Below are 15,541 nucleotides of genomic sequence, written 5' to 3'. Positions count from 1 at the left end.
GCATGGTGGCACACGCCTGTAATCCCAGCTGCTGGGGAGGCTGAGGCAGAAGGATCACTTGAGCCCAGGAGTTTGAGGTTGCTGTGAGTTAGGCTGACATCACGGCACTCACTCTAGCCTGGGGAAAAGAGTGAGACTCTGTCTCAAAAAAAAAAAAAAAAAAGAGAAAAACTGAGGCTTAGTGATAAGAGTAAAAATGGGCAGTGGCACAGTGACATCTCATCAAATATTCCATCACTTTCAAATTATGGACCCTTCACTTTGCCAACTATATCAACATGACAGATAATATATTCATTATGAAGCATCTTTTGAAGAAAAATACAGTTTTTCAAGCAAAGTAAATGTATTTCATATGTGTGAAATAGTTGATTTACTCTTACTGTCCACTGAAGAAAATCAGGTTTTGGGCATTTTTTTAAACCAAAGCACAGCTAAGTTAGTACATGAAAATAAGTACACCAAACTTTTGGACTAGAATTACAGGATACATTTGCCGCAGGACACAAGAGGCAAATTGGTGGTACCAAAAGACATGAGAAAGGAAGCTCCGAAAGCCCTTGTCTGTCTTGTTCATCATCTTGTAACCACTCCGTAGGATAATGTGGGGAACAGAGTGGGTACCTAATAAATATTTTTGAGTGAATGAATGAGAAAATGGGTACTTTGGTTCTAAATCTGGGTGTAAAGTCATTCCCTTATTATGCCAACTCCTTTCCTTCCAATCCTATTCTAGCACTCCTTTCCCATTTGACACCCACCTTGACCAGACCCTCCCGCCACACCTTGGGTTCAGGACCAACTCTTCTAGACCATCTTGTCATCAATACTGTGGCTCAATTTTTATAGAGTCAGCAAGGCTTGAAAATAATAATATATATCAAGCCTTAAACCTAAAATACATGTCTTACAAATAGTCATTCATTAGCATAGCAGTCTGGCTATTAATATCATCTGACATATTCCCTTGTGTAAAAGTTTTAAGCCTCACCTCACTCAAGCACAGGAAAAGCAATCAAACTCAGTATTGTGTTTCCCAGAGAAACTGCTATCCAATTTAAGTAAAGGAGATTACCTACCTTCTCTCCTGAAAATCCTGTTGCTCCCTAAAGTTAGAAAGAAATAAAAAGAATTAAGCTTGAATGAGATATTTAAGCCCTTGTTTCATTTAGGAAACCATATGTTCCCTGGTTTGAATAAAATACAATTACAGTACTAGATCAAAATGAAGATGCCTTCTTTAGTAAATGCAATAGGCATCACAGCACTCTGATTACTACCACCCTCCTTTGCCCGGGACCTGGAGAAAATTGCACCTTGCATCTCCTCACATAGTAGGGATGAAAGGGAACAACAGTGACCTGCCACTTATTATTAAGTTAATCATATTTTCCACACAAAGTTGAAACTACACTGGTTAGCAAGCATGAGAGGGCTTCCAGAACAACAGAACAAATTAGTCAAAAGAGTAACTTGTTAGGATAAACAGAACATGGTCATTGTGGTTAGGAAAACTCTCTTTAGGACGTCTTGATTATAGAAAATTTTTTTGGCCTTATCAAAGGAGATTCTCCAATCCTGGATGGTTAAGGGACATTTAATGCAATCACTCAAACAGGGTGCCCCACCTATATCCCTTCAGCCTTTGAAATTTCAGTGTTCTCAAGTCTGCTTCCAGCCACCAGCACCCATGACTCTTTTCCTAAGGGTTTTCCTGAGACCAAGGCCTGCTCCACCCACACGCAGGACAAGTCAAAAGGGCTAGGAAATTAATGCCTCCTGGCAGCAGCCTTCAGCTAATGCCTGCTAGGATGTGGTGTGTGAACCATGCAGCTCCCTGACCCCTTGACTGCGACAACACTGAGACGCATGTTCAACCCCGGCTGGCAGAGCGCCTCAGCAGGGTTAAGCCCCACCTACCCACAGTGGTAATCTGATTGGTAATGTACCCTTTTCCGGCCCCCTTCACTCCTTCTCTCACTTCCTCACTCCCCTGCTATTGTTTACTGGCATCACCTCCCAGTAAACTACTTGCAGTTGATTTCTTTTCTTGGGCTTTTCTTCTGGGAAGTAAAAGAAAAGACCTACAGTCTGAGGAGCAGCTAAGACCCCACAGCTATGTTGAAGAACTGAGATTTTCCTCAAACTTAAGGGATAAAACCAAGGAAGGGAAAGAATCCCACAGCTCAAGGCCACACTCACCGGAGGTCCCTTCATACCCAGGCATCCTTCCTCACCTCGGAGTCCAGGAAGACCCCGGGGGCCTCTTTCTCCCTGTGGAATAAGAGGACACATGAAGACAGTCAAGCCACTGTCTGTCACCACCCAGCCAACTCACGCCAGCAATAATGATAGTCAAAATGACTAAAATATGACACAGTCCTTGCTGTTGATTTTACAGCCTCGAAGACCTGGGCATCTGCAAGGCATTCAGATTGCAGTTAAGCCACATGGGCAAAACTTCAGAATTTAAATAAAACAGAAGATATGTCTGAACACTTCCCTCAGACAGCTAAAATTGGATGGAGGTTTCCTTGTGGTCTCACAAAGAATAAACTGTTATTGAACTCTTTCTCTTCTAGGTGAAATCCTACCCATTCCTAACGTTTATAGATCATTTGTCACCTCCTCTCCTGAGAAGCTTTTTCTGTTGACCCCGCCCAATTGCCCCTTCAGTTTCCTTGTAGCATTTTGGGAATACAGCTTGGCATACAGCATAGTGAAATTTTTTTTAAATATCAAAATCTTCTGCTATATTGTGAGCTCCATAGAGACAAGGACAACGTCTTATTTATCTCTGCATTTCTAGCCCCAGACATAGCATATGACATACAATAGACACCAGGATGTACAAATCCATTCAGGATTGAATGAATTACTGAACTACATTAATGAATATAATCTTTCGTCTCAGCATTAGATAAGGAAGGGAATAGTATGTATCATGCCTTTTGCCAAATTGATCAAATATGAATTAGAAAATACTGCACATTGCATGAGCTTTAATCAAAAGAGAATCTACATTTGTAACATCTAACTTTGACTTAATGAAGTTAGATTACTACTCAGAACAGTAAAAAGACATATGATAAAATGAGAAGCACTTTGGATCTAGAATGAAAGGGCCTGGATTTGAGTCCTGGTTCTGCTTCCAGCTTGTTTTGTGAGCTTGGACAAGTACATGATGCTGTGAATCACAATTTCCACCCTTTGTAAATGTGGATCTAGATAATATTGATGCTAACCATCTTACAGGACTGCTATATTGAACACATGAAATACTGTAATGGAAATATCACAAATCATATGGATTGAACAAACGAGGTGTTTTATACTTAACAGATAGCAAGAGATTATGAGAAAAGCACAGGTGCTGGCATCAGACAGACAGGTTTCCAACACTCTCTATGTGACCTTCACAAGTCACTTTCTCTATCTGAGTTTCTACTTCCACCTCTGTAAAATGAAAGTATTAACATGTAAGGTAGTAGTGAAGATCAAATATGATAACATATTCAAAATGCCTAACACAGGGCTTGACACACGTAGCGGCTAAATAAATGTCTGTTTTCTCCCCTTCCTCCTAGTCTATCTGCATTTTTAGCTTCAACGTTGGTGTTTAAGCTTTATCTGGTAAATGTAACCCTAACATATCTACTGCACTATATTGCACTGTACGGTGTTATCAATCACGAATAATCGGTTGTTGTCTTTATTAGAAAATGGTTGATATACATAAAACAAATGTCCCTGACAAAGCAGGGACACCAAGGAAAAATTCTCAAAGTTTTGTTTTTAATGAAAAAATTAAAAATAAGCTCACTCTTAGCATGGCTATTATTTTAAAAAAAATGAACAGAAAATAACAAGTGTTGGCAAGGATGTGGAGAAATTGGAACCCTTGTGTGCTATTGTTGGGAATGTAAAATGGTGTAGCCATTTTGTAGCCATACTGTGGAAAACAGTATGGCAGTTCCTCAGAAAACTAAAAATACAATTACCATATCGTACAGGAATTCTACTTCTGGATATACACCCAAAAGAATTGAAAGCAAGGTTTTGAAGAGATATTTGTACACCCACATTCACAGCAACATTATTCACAATAGCCAAAAGGTAGCAACACAAGTGTCCATCGACTGATGGATGGGTAGACAAAATGTGATATATACATACAACTGAATATTATTCAGCCTTAAAAAGGAAGACAATTCTGATACATGCTACAACATAGAACCTTGAGGACATTAAGCTAAGCAAATCAGTCACAAAAATACAAATACTGTGTGATTCCCCTTGTACGAGGTACCTAGAGTAGTCAAATTCATAGAGACAGAAAATAGAATGGTGGTTGCCAGAGGGTGGAGGGAGAGGGAGTTAGTGTGTAACGCATACAGAGTTTCACTTTTGCGAAATGAAAAGATTTCTGGAGGTGGATGGTGGTGATGACTGCACAACAATGTGTACGTACTTAATACCACTGAACTGTACACTTAAAAATGGTTAAGACGGTAAATTTTATGTTATATGTATTTTACCACAATTAAAAAGTATACTGTGAAGAAAATGAAATAAACTCACTCTTGTGACTTCTAGTCCCAGTTTCTAAAAGTTTCAGTTGCCATACATAAAAGATTAAGCATGTTTTCCCAAAATTAATCCCCAGAAAAAAAGAGTAGTCTTAAATTTGAGACCTCACAAGGTCCACACAGTTTCTCCTATTTCAGAGTACTCTCTCCTTTACTTTACTTTGAACAGCATAGTACTGACACACCATCATTATTGATTTGAAATATTTATAGGATGCTATGGAGATCACCCACCAGATGAGTTAGGTAAAGAAATCTAACAGAAATTTATTTAATATATTTCAGTGTGAGATCTCACAATTACAAATTTTTAATGCCATGCAAAGAAGACTTTTTAAAGTCACTTTTTTATTTTTTGTTTTTATTTTGTTTTTTTGAGACAGAATCTCACTCTGTTGCCCAGGGCAGAGTGCATAGAGTACAGTGGCATCAGCCTAACACACTGCAACCTGCTTATGTGTAACTAAATAAATTAAATATTGTAAGTAACATATATCCATTTCATCTACATCCCCAAAAGCTTAAATATTCTAATTTGATAAAAACATTTTTTAGGATGTTCTCATGAGTAAATAGAAATTATCTTATATATGAACACATATGTTAAATTGTTTGAAGAACAAAATTTAGGCTTATTGTGTTTCTCATTCAACTACTAAGCTGTATCATGCTTAAAAACTGCTCTTTCATTTGTTCACAGTTGTTGCTTAAAGCTATAAATAATAAGCTATAAAGCTATAATAATTCCATGACTTTATGGAAGGAGTAACACCACCAAAAGCTTTTCAACTGCTTGGCTGGTTCAAATTATTTTACAAGACATGGGAATAACAATAATGTCTTATGCGTATATATTATAAAATGAGGAAACATACAAAATATTTAGTCCTGCGTCTGGCATATACAAAGCTCTCAACAAATATTAGATGTTTTTGTTACTACTGAAGTTACATAAATATTTTCTGTGACCTTAGATAATCTGACTTAGATCTATAACCAAGGCTTTGATGTGTAACCCATGCATAAGTTATTGTTTAAACCACCCACTTGTAATAGATAAATTTTTAAAATGTATAGAATTCTTGAGTCTGGCAGGTTGTATTTTCCAAAGCTGGACCACGAGATTTCCCATTCCACATGCTCTGGACCTTGCCCCGCCTTTATCCAGAGAAGGAGTTTAATTTCCCTCCTCTTGAATCTGGTCTGGACGTAGTGACTGGCTTGCAATCAACAGATGAGACAGCCATGCTACTGCAGACATCTGAGGCTCGGCCAGAAGACTTGCAGCTTCTCCTTAGTCTCCTGGAGCACTCCCTGCGGGACAGACCTCCCCTGGAATGCTCGCTCTCAGCGCCTGCTCTGTCTGTCCTTGCATCATCCCAGCCCAGGCACGATATGTGTGAGAGAAGTGGCCATCTCAGCAGTACAAAAGGATTAGAGCCCCAGATTCTAGAGGCCCAGACCATCTAGTCAACCCAGCTGAGTCCCCAGACGTGGAGGAAAGAGTTCGTTCCTTTTTTGGTTTCCCCACCCACAGAGACTGTGAACATAATAAAATGATTATTTTAAACTACTAAGTTGTGAGGGGTTTGGGGAGAAGGAACAGTTAGTTATAGATAACTGGAACAATGAGTTAGTTATTTGTCCTTTTACATTTTCAACTTGAACCTACAAATTTATGGGCCCCATTCTGAAACCGTCCCATCTGCACAGAGACGTCTCTGCTGTTGAGCAGACCAATTTGACCTGCTTTTCAGGGAAATGTCATTAAAAGCCATTCAGAGGACAACACACTGCGAGTCACCTCGTCTTGTGAGAAATGCGTTAAAAAGAAACTGATACCTACTGGAGCAGCTCTGTCAAATACAGTGGCCACTAGCCACAGTGGCTATTGAGCACTTGAGATGTGTCTGGTCCAAAGTGAGTGTAAAATAACATCTAGAAGACAGTGTATTTTTTAAAAGTAAGATGTCTCACTAATTTTTATATTAATTGCAAATGAAATGATATTGTAGATATATTCAGTTAAATAAAACATTAAAATTAACTTTTCACCTGTTTCTTTTTACTTTCTTTAAGGTAGCTACTATAAAATTTAAAATTATAAATGTCACCTGCATTATATTTCTAGCCAGGTACTAGGGAGTCTTTATAAAATATCTTGGTTTTATGAAGGTAGGGAAGTAGAGAAGAGGGAACAAAACCATCCCTCACCTGAGACAGGCAAAAGTTTGCTTATCCTATTTGTCTGAAATTGGAGTCAATCATCCTAATGGGTTGGATGGGTCTGAAGTCATTCCCCTAACTTTAGATGGGTTCATTGAACAATAGGCCAAGCAGAAAAAATAAAATAGCACTTGGAGTACATTTAAAAACATCATAAAAATGGGAGGGAATATTTTCATTATTTCTAAACAAAATAGCAAAAATCCATCATTCATATTCCTGAATGTATTTCTAACACCTAAGGCTATGTTCACTGAGGAAAAATAAGTAGAAAAGTTGAGCAATTCTCCTGTAAACGTAATCGAAGAAATGAGTTGGCTTACATGGATCTCAACAGCTGCATTTTTCCCGAATTTCTGCTTATTTTCCAAGTTCAGACAGTGTAAATGTTCAGAATAATAAAACAATGTGCCACTGTAAGAGGATCAAAGAGAACATAGATACCAGTGGTTTGGAAAGGGTGGTCATAAGGCCCTTCATGTCCCCAAGACCTTTTCAGAAGGGCCATGTAATTAGAATTGTTTTCCCAATTACACCAAAATGTTATTTTCCTTTTTTACTCTTATTCTCTCCCAAGTGTGTGGTAGAGTTTTTAAGAGGCCACATGGCAAGCAACATCACAACAGACTGAATACAGAGGCAGATATGCAAATTCAGCTGTTTTCTAATAAACTAAATAGGTAAAACAATACCATTTTTCTCACTAATATTTTTTGTTTTGGAAAATATAGTTATTTTCCACAAAGAAATATGTCATGTACGTTAACTATAGTGGGTTTTTTAAATTTCGAAATAAGATAGTAAATAAATAATTTTTAACTTCTCAGTTTTAATTTCTAACATGGTAAAGACCAATAGGTAGAAATCACGTAAACAAAAGCTCTTTGAGGCCCTCAATAATCCTTAAGAGGGTAAAAGTTGAGGGGTGGGGAAAATGGAGAGATGTTCTGGGGTTCCAACGTACAGCCTGGTGACTATAGTTAATAATACTGTGTTAAATAGTTGAAATTTGATAAGAGAGGAGATCTTAAATGTTCTCACCACAAAAAAAAAAAAAAATGGTAACTACGTGAAGTGATGGACATGCTAACTGACTTGCTTGTAGTATCGTTTCACATATATCAACTCATCACATTGTATACCTTAAACTATATGATTTCATCTGTCATTTACACCTCACTAAAGCGGGGGGCGGGGGGGGAGAGAATGTAAAGGTGCTCTGAGGCCGAGAAGTTTGAGAACCGGTGGCATAGACGTAAATCAACCTAAAAATAGGCACCTGCAGCAAAGTGATTTTCCATAATTCAAAATTAACTGAAATCCATGGGATTTTTAAATCCTTTTGGTATTATATTATGTAATAAAGATGGTCCCTACACCATCTCAGTCCCCTAGCTCACAATGCTCTCTATAACATACATGTTCTCTGCTGACAGTCACATGGTAGATAACTGCCACTTGCCCGGCACATTCCCAGGGGTGTGGCCAGGGTTATGGCTCACGGTGGCTAACTGTAACTCCATCACCTTCTCGGCCACCTGGGAAGGCATCTGAGTGACCTGTAACAAAAATGGTCTTGGATTCTCTTCAATGTATTTTGTTAAACCACTTACAAACATGGGTATCTTAGTGACAGGAACAAATTATCTGCAATTTATCTCATAATTAACAACTACTCTTACATGAGTGAACATTAGACACAGACCACATTTTCAGGTAGTTCAAATTCACTGATTAAAAAACAAAACAGACCCCATACTGCATCATTAAACACCTTCTAGAAACTATATCTTTAAAAGTTTGACATCTGTTATAATAAATCGATATTTTAAATCCACTTTAAATGGCATAGATAAGAAAAACTTTATGCCTTAAGCACAATTAAGTATTGCTAACAGTTGATCCATTTTACCATATTCTTTCACAGAAAAAAGATTCGGTACTTACATGACCCCCTTCTTCACCAGGATGACCGGGGACTCCATCAAAACCCTTCCCGCCCTGAGAAATCAAAATAAATAATCTGGACTCTAAATTCTTCATTTCTCAAATCTGTGAGAAATAAAAATTGTTACTAATAGATATCCTCGTCTCACTGAGTTGACATTTTATTGGGAATCCACTAAATATCAGGCACAATACTCAGAGAGAGAAACCAGCCTAGAGGCCTGTGTTACAATGAAAACGTGATTACCAGTTTGTCTTAATAGTCGGTACATCAAACTGTTCTTATTTTCCTTTTTAAGGAAATAAATACCTTTTTGAGCCATTCTATTGTAAAAATCCAAACCAAGACTAGCTTCTAGTTAAAAGCTTAAGGAAAACTGTTAATTCTTAAAGAGGGCTTTAACCTTGTTTTGCAAAATATCTGTAAGCAAAAGTCTTCCTGCCCATATTACTGTTTATTTCGGTATGACTCAGCTTTCCAGTTTCTTTTTATTTTTACTCTTCTTACATATCTAAACACATAAACCATTTCCTCTCAAGAAAGTCTGGCTTGTCATTTTATAGCAGATGTACTTATTTAGTCTAAAAACTGGTCAATAAGATCCAGAAACCGTATTTTATTTGTGATCAACAAAGATACGAAAGTCAATGCAACCAACTACTGAGTTCTGATAAACAGAAAGAGAAGAGAAGTCAAACATTTTAAACATTTACATGTTTGGCCTTTGAGGCAAGGTCACTGAGCAACCAAACGAGTACACGTCAAGAGGTTCCCAAACTTGATTTTGTGATTCTCCAATCTGATATTAAAGAACCACATGAGGGAAGGAAATCTAATGCTAAGGCATAACAGTTTATTTTTCAAAAAGTAATTATAAACTTGATATTAGTCTAAATAAAAAGATTTATCTAATAGCCATTAAGAGCTCATTCCAACACCCCTGTGGAAAACCTTCCCAGGAAAGAGGGTAAAAAGATGGCCCAAAGCCAATGGTTTGACTCCACGTTACATAAGGGTTTGTGATTACACCCCCATCATAGACCTGTAGTCCCTGTAAGAATGGAACCTGGCTAGCCTGGATATCTGGGGACCATTTCTAATAAAGTGTTAATTTCCTAGTAAATTTCCTATTGGTGAACCCAGAGTTACTAGAGATGCAATTAACTGGGACATGAAACTGGTGATTGTATCTTTTCTCATAGTTTGATACTCTAGAAAGGAATGCTAGATAGAAAGGAAAGAGGCATTTAACTCCCGTAGAGAAAGTAGATTTTGGACAAGTGCAAATTTGGTAGATAAGTGAAAACTTACGGACAGTGGTAGAATTCGTGACATTATTTGTCAAATAAACATAAGTAGGCAGCATAGTATGGTGGAAAGAATGCAAGATTTGGAGTCAGGTAGACACAGGGGCTTAAATCTCAAAAGCATCTTCATAACTGTGCAATTTGGGGAAAGTGGCGTCACCTCTCTGAGCCTCAACTTCACACATGAAACTCAAAGTTTCATTAAGAGGTTAAAGTTAAAAAATGTTGTTAAATACATACCACAAGGCCTGGTGTGTAGTGGGTGCTGAAATATCATCTCTCTGCCTCTCCTTATCCACACCCAACAAATTCTTACCTTCCTCCCAGGACTCCCAAAGTCACCTCTGTACCCATCTTCTCCAAAACACTTTGCATAAATATTGCAGCATGTTCTTTCTACAATTGTGTCCTGGAAAACAGAATCCATATCAGATATGATTTTTCTCATCTGTGTTAGCCTGCATTACATTACCGACTAGGAAGACAAAATTCTCTCAGTGTTTTTAAAATTATTATAATTGACAGGACTTAGTGAAGAATGGGGTTTTTAAAAAGTACTTACAAGTTGCTTCAGTAAGATGTTCGGGAGGGATTGCAGCGTGATGCTCAAAGGTTGCTTATATGCAAACCCTCTGCCAAATTCTAGCTCCTGGAGCTCTTCTAATTTATGCACACCTTCCAGGCCAATGATTAGGAGTCCAGACAATCCTTCAGAATTTCAACAGGTGGGAGATTTACTTGCATGTATTTTAAATGGTCTTTGTCTCAGTCCTAGATATTCACCCATCATGCCATCATTTCATATCCTTCAGTTGTCTTGTCTAAGACTGGATTTTTGTTAAAATCAAAACTAGTTCACGGCATGCCTTGTTGAAGAAGTAGTCTGATACCTTCCAATCCTACCAATTAAAAGCTAAGCAATTAAGTAGAACCACAAAGGACTATCATAGCTCTCTTATAATAAGTCACCATTTTGTCATCTCACAGATGGTTTTCAACCCTTATTGCATTAAGTTGCATCCTTCTAAACCTATCCCTGAAGTCAACTTGTGGTTTACTCTTAGAAATTGTGGCAGTCATTGTGGCTGTTCATGAATATTCTGGCTCTTCTCCTTAAGGTCACATGATAGGATTACATTTCTTTGGGAAAGTTATAAACTCTCATTGAGCCTCAAGTCCTTACCTGTTATAAATATTATCTATCTTACGAAAGTTAAAAGTGGCCATATGGCTCACTCTGGACAATGAAACGTGAGCAGAAGTGACATGTGTCACTCCTTGGGAGAAACTGTAAGAGTAATGCACAATTTGCCTTATTTCCTTTCTCCCACCACAGCAATTACAAAAGCACCTGTTTGGATAGACCCTCCTGCAGGCTGGGTCCTGGAGTGATGAGCAGGAAGCATAAGCTGAATACATTCTTATTACTTTAAGTCCCTGAGATTTGAAGGTTTTTATTGCTGCGTAACCTAGACTACCCTTCCAACGCAGGCATTAAGAGATCATCTGGGTTTGTCCACAAATCAGAGAACAAATGAGCTAGGATACTTTGGAAATTCACAAAGAAATCACCATGTTTGTTGAATTTCAGAGCAAATATTATTGTTAATGATTTGAACAGTAAATTCATAAAATAGACATGGAAATCAACTTTTTGCTATTGGAAACAAGTTGCCTGACGATGTGGTTAAAAGTTGTATAGACATACTTTTTCCTTAGGGACAGGGTCGCTCTGTCACCCAGGCTGGAGTGCAATGGCAGGATCATAGCTCACTACAAACTCCTGGGTTCAAGCAGTCCTCCTGCCTCAGCCTCCCAAGTAGCTGGGACTACAGATGTGCACCACCACACCCACTAAATTTTTTACATTTTTTGTAGAGACAGGGTATCCCTATGTTATCCACGCTGGTGTTGAACTCCTGGCCTGAAGTGACCCTCCCACCTCGGCCTCCCAAAGCACTGAGATTACAGGCCTGAGCCACCATACCTAGCCTCATATTCTTAATTATTCCTTAAAACTAAATTCTTAGACATGGAATTGCCAATCTGGCATGTAGGCAAAGTTTACAGTCTCTCATTACATATTCCCAATCCCTTTTAGAAAAATTGCAACAATTTAAACTTCCAGTGGCCATCTATGCAATAAATTAAGTTGGGAGCAAGTTGTCATAAAAAATATTCCAGCACATCATTAACCAATGGAAAACATCATCCCCCACAGAATTTGTTGAATATACTCTATTGAGAAAGGAGAAAGGTGAAAGGAGCTTGAACAAGTCAAGTTGCTGGTTGTACATTCTGAGATTTCTTTAGAACCTTTATATGGCATAAAATGGGAATGGTGATAGCCACTGTATACATCTGAAAAAGCGGTACTGCACAAGGACACCCAGCTGAGAGAGCTAACGCATGCCCACACCCAGCCAGCATGCCCCACCACCCAGGAGCCAGGCACGGCCTTGCATCCAGCCAGCGTATTTGGTGTCTTTTTCCAATTTCGCAAAGATGCCATATAGACTAGCAGAGCAGTCCTTGGAAATAGAGAAGGAGGAAGAATTAGAGAGCAAAGATGGGGGAATTGCAGTACAAAGAGCAAGGTCTAGATTTAGGCTGACTTCAGAGTTCAAGAAAAAACAACATATGGACCCCTGGTTGGCCTAAAAGAGCAGATAGCCCCTATTCATCATTGAAGTAGGAGGAGCACCTTCAAGCTCCCTCAAAAGCCAGTCGTGTCTCAGTTAGAAGACCCTTGGTCAGTGTCAGGGACGTTGGGGGTGGGGGTTTCTCAGCCTCGAACAATCCCCTGATTCATACAAAGAGGGAGGCTGGGCATCAGCCTCATGGGCACTGCGTTCCACCCATGCGCGAGTACACAGGAGCTCCACAGGGCCCCGTGCCACCTGGAGAGCTGAAGGAGTGTCTCGGCCTGGTGGAAGGAGTGAGGCCCACACTCGGCACCTCTGTGCACTTACCATCATTGCGCAGAAGCTCCAACGTTTCCTTCAGTTTCTCTAAATCATCATCCAGTCCATCTGTAAACACTAAAAGGACCTGTCGTTTATGAGAGATGGGGGTGGGAGAACCAGAGAGGGAGGAAGGGAAGGAGGAGAGAGGGGATAGGGGAGACGGGAGAGGTAATGGAGAAAGTGGATACTATAAATTACACATTTCTTAAAAATACCAGAGTGACTTTTTCTGGTTGTGCTCAGCCTTTCATGCTGTGTCTTTTCACTCATTCATCTACCACACATTCATTTTTATTTCAACCTCCCCCTCCCCATGAACAAAAAATAATTTTAACAAGCTTAACCTGTTTGCTTAAAAATACCTTCAAAAAATTCTTACACTATCCATCTTTACCAACACAAAAATACGAAAATGTTCTGTTACATGTACCATTAAAATGTGTTTCCTTTACACTTAAAGATTTTTTATTTAAAACATGAATGATATTAGTCAAAAATAAGTCCATTGGATGCCTAATTGAAGGAAAAACTAAATGTAGGTTATGAAGCTCAGGTACATCATTTCCTAATAAACACCAGATGAAATGTTTCCATCTCTGTGGACTTCTGTGGATACACAGTTCAGAGGCAGCAGAAAGGGAGGAAGAGGCTTGAGGGGTGGGCTGCACTACAGCCATCAGCTGTCACTAAAGACAGTTCAAGATGATGACTGGAAAAATAACAAGCCTACTTTAAATGGCAATGAGTGACCATAAAAAGCTAAGGAGTCTTAAAACACCTTTCAAGTTGTCTTTGGAATGAATTTATGCTGTGGAAGAATTTGAATCACTAAACTGTGGGCAACTTGAGGGCAGGTACTTTATTCCTTTATCCCTACCAGCATTATGCAACATAGCACATCTAAGGCTTAAAAAATACTTATTGTTGAATGAAAACACATCTCTCATTGGTTCTTATTGTATAAGAGTATGGTTTTCTTCTATGTGGGATCTCCAGTAAAGAACAATTTAGTTGGCCTCCATCACAAAAACCTTATCCCTCCTACCTTGCCTGGTGGTTCCATAGTATGGTTTCTCAGCATTTATTACCTTCACTTTAGCAGAGGAGAAATGGAGAGCCTTCTCTCCCAGGGACTTCAAAAAATTCACATTCAGATAGCTATTCTTGGCCAGGAACTTCTGGATGAGCTCATCACTGTATTTCTCAAAGCCTGAGTCAAAGATAAGCTGGCCATTTGAGCCAGGAACCAAGTAGCGGAACCTCGGGTTGATCTCATGAGGAAAGCCACAACTGATGTTAGGAAGCAAGGCCAACTGTTGTGTCACCCCTGACAATAACCTTTGAAGCTTCTGCTGAACTTGGTTTGAAGGAGTTGAGATATCAATTCCTATAAACAAATCCACGTTGCATCCTTTGAAGGTGGAAAAGAAAATAAAATTAGCCACTTATAAATGCATAACTGAGCTCAGAAGATATCAGCCAAGCCAGCCCTGAAATATGAACCTCAACCCCCAGACAACCCACAAAAGTATAAGCTAAATAATGGTATTTGTCTATGTTTTGGGATTGTTTGTTACACAGCAAAAGCTAACTGATACAATACATACTGTTTCATACCTCTATGCCTTAGCAGAGCCTATTCCTTCTGCCTAAAGTGTCTTTTCTCATCCTCCCACTCCAATCTGGGTGACTCACAGTTGTCCTTCCAGTAGTAGCTCAAATGCCCACCTCAACCCAACCCACTCCCCAAGCACTTTCTGGTTCTTGTCCTCCTCTGGTTAAGTTACTAAATGCTGCTGTATGTCCACTGTTATTTATTCAAACTTCTCCCCCATTAAACAGGGATTCCTTGACAGTATGGACTATATCATCTAATTTTCCCATTGCCTAACACAGATGCTCATTAAATGTTTGGCAAATGAATGAAGAAGGGAATATAAATGAGCCTTGAGTCTCTTTCAGCAATCCTGTAATGTTCCCTTCTCCCTTCAAAGTTTTCTTTCTCATTCACCACCCATGCGTATACCTTGTTTCAGGGGCATGAGAGCATGTTAGAAACAGTCAGGAGAAAATCATTTCCAATTTTCTATTTCTTCCACCTGAAAAATTTTAAGCTTTCCTGGGAAGGTATTATCTAGAATTTGAAGGCCCATTAATATTTCAGGCTATACCGACACACTCACAGGTGTATAATAAGACCATCCACAAAATTCCACTGAGGATGCAAATGTTGATGGTCAGAGACACATAGGAGTTAGAATTTGATCGAATGAATTAAAATGTAACTTAATCATAAAGGGCCACTATTATTAGCTGTTCTGGACAACAGGCATGACTTAGGACTGCCTAAGGCAAGTCAAGACATGCAGACATTTTCTCCTTAGACCATCACATGTTGGAATATTTGGCTCAGAATCTGTAAACTTGTATCAGAATCTGTAAAAACAGAACTGCAGATCTGGGGAGACAATTTCGGGAAAAATAAATATGTAGAGGACCCTTCAC

General features: G+C 38.9%; 1 protein-coding gene across 1 annotated transcript in view; it reads right to left on the bottom strand.

Annotated features, from left to right (window-relative positions):
* The window catches only part of LOC105825462 (collagen alpha-4(VI) chain-like), a 143,130-nt gene that overhangs the window by 106,908 nt on the left and 20,681 nt on the right, over positions 1 to 15,541 (bottom strand). Inside the window, exons 8-14 of the mRNA XM_012663246.1 lie at positions 14,125 to 14,447; positions 13,043 to 13,121; positions 10,633 to 10,778; positions 10,387 to 10,479; positions 8,763 to 8,816; positions 2,203 to 2,274; positions 1,080 to 1,106 (exon numbers count right to left, since the gene is read on the bottom strand). Of these exons, the coding sequence (XP_012518700.1) occupies positions 1,080 to 1,106; positions 2,203 to 2,274; positions 8,763 to 8,816; positions 10,387 to 10,479; positions 10,633 to 10,778; positions 13,043 to 13,121; positions 14,125 to 14,447 (794 nt within the window). The remainder of the gene's footprint in view (positions 1 to 1,079; positions 1,107 to 2,202; positions 2,275 to 8,762; positions 8,817 to 10,386; positions 10,480 to 10,632; positions 10,779 to 13,042; positions 13,122 to 14,124; positions 14,448 to 15,541) is intronic.

Source organism: Propithecus coquereli, unplaced genomic scaffold (assembly GCF_000956105.1).
Source record: "Propithecus coquereli isolate 6110/MARCELLA unplaced genomic scaffold, Pcoq_1.0 Scaffold12, whole genome shotgun sequence".
NCBI classification, from domain to species: domain Eukaryota; kingdom Metazoa; phylum Chordata; class Mammalia; order Primates; family Indriidae; genus Propithecus; species Propithecus coquereli.
This window is presented reverse-complemented; position numbering and strand designations above follow the sequence as displayed.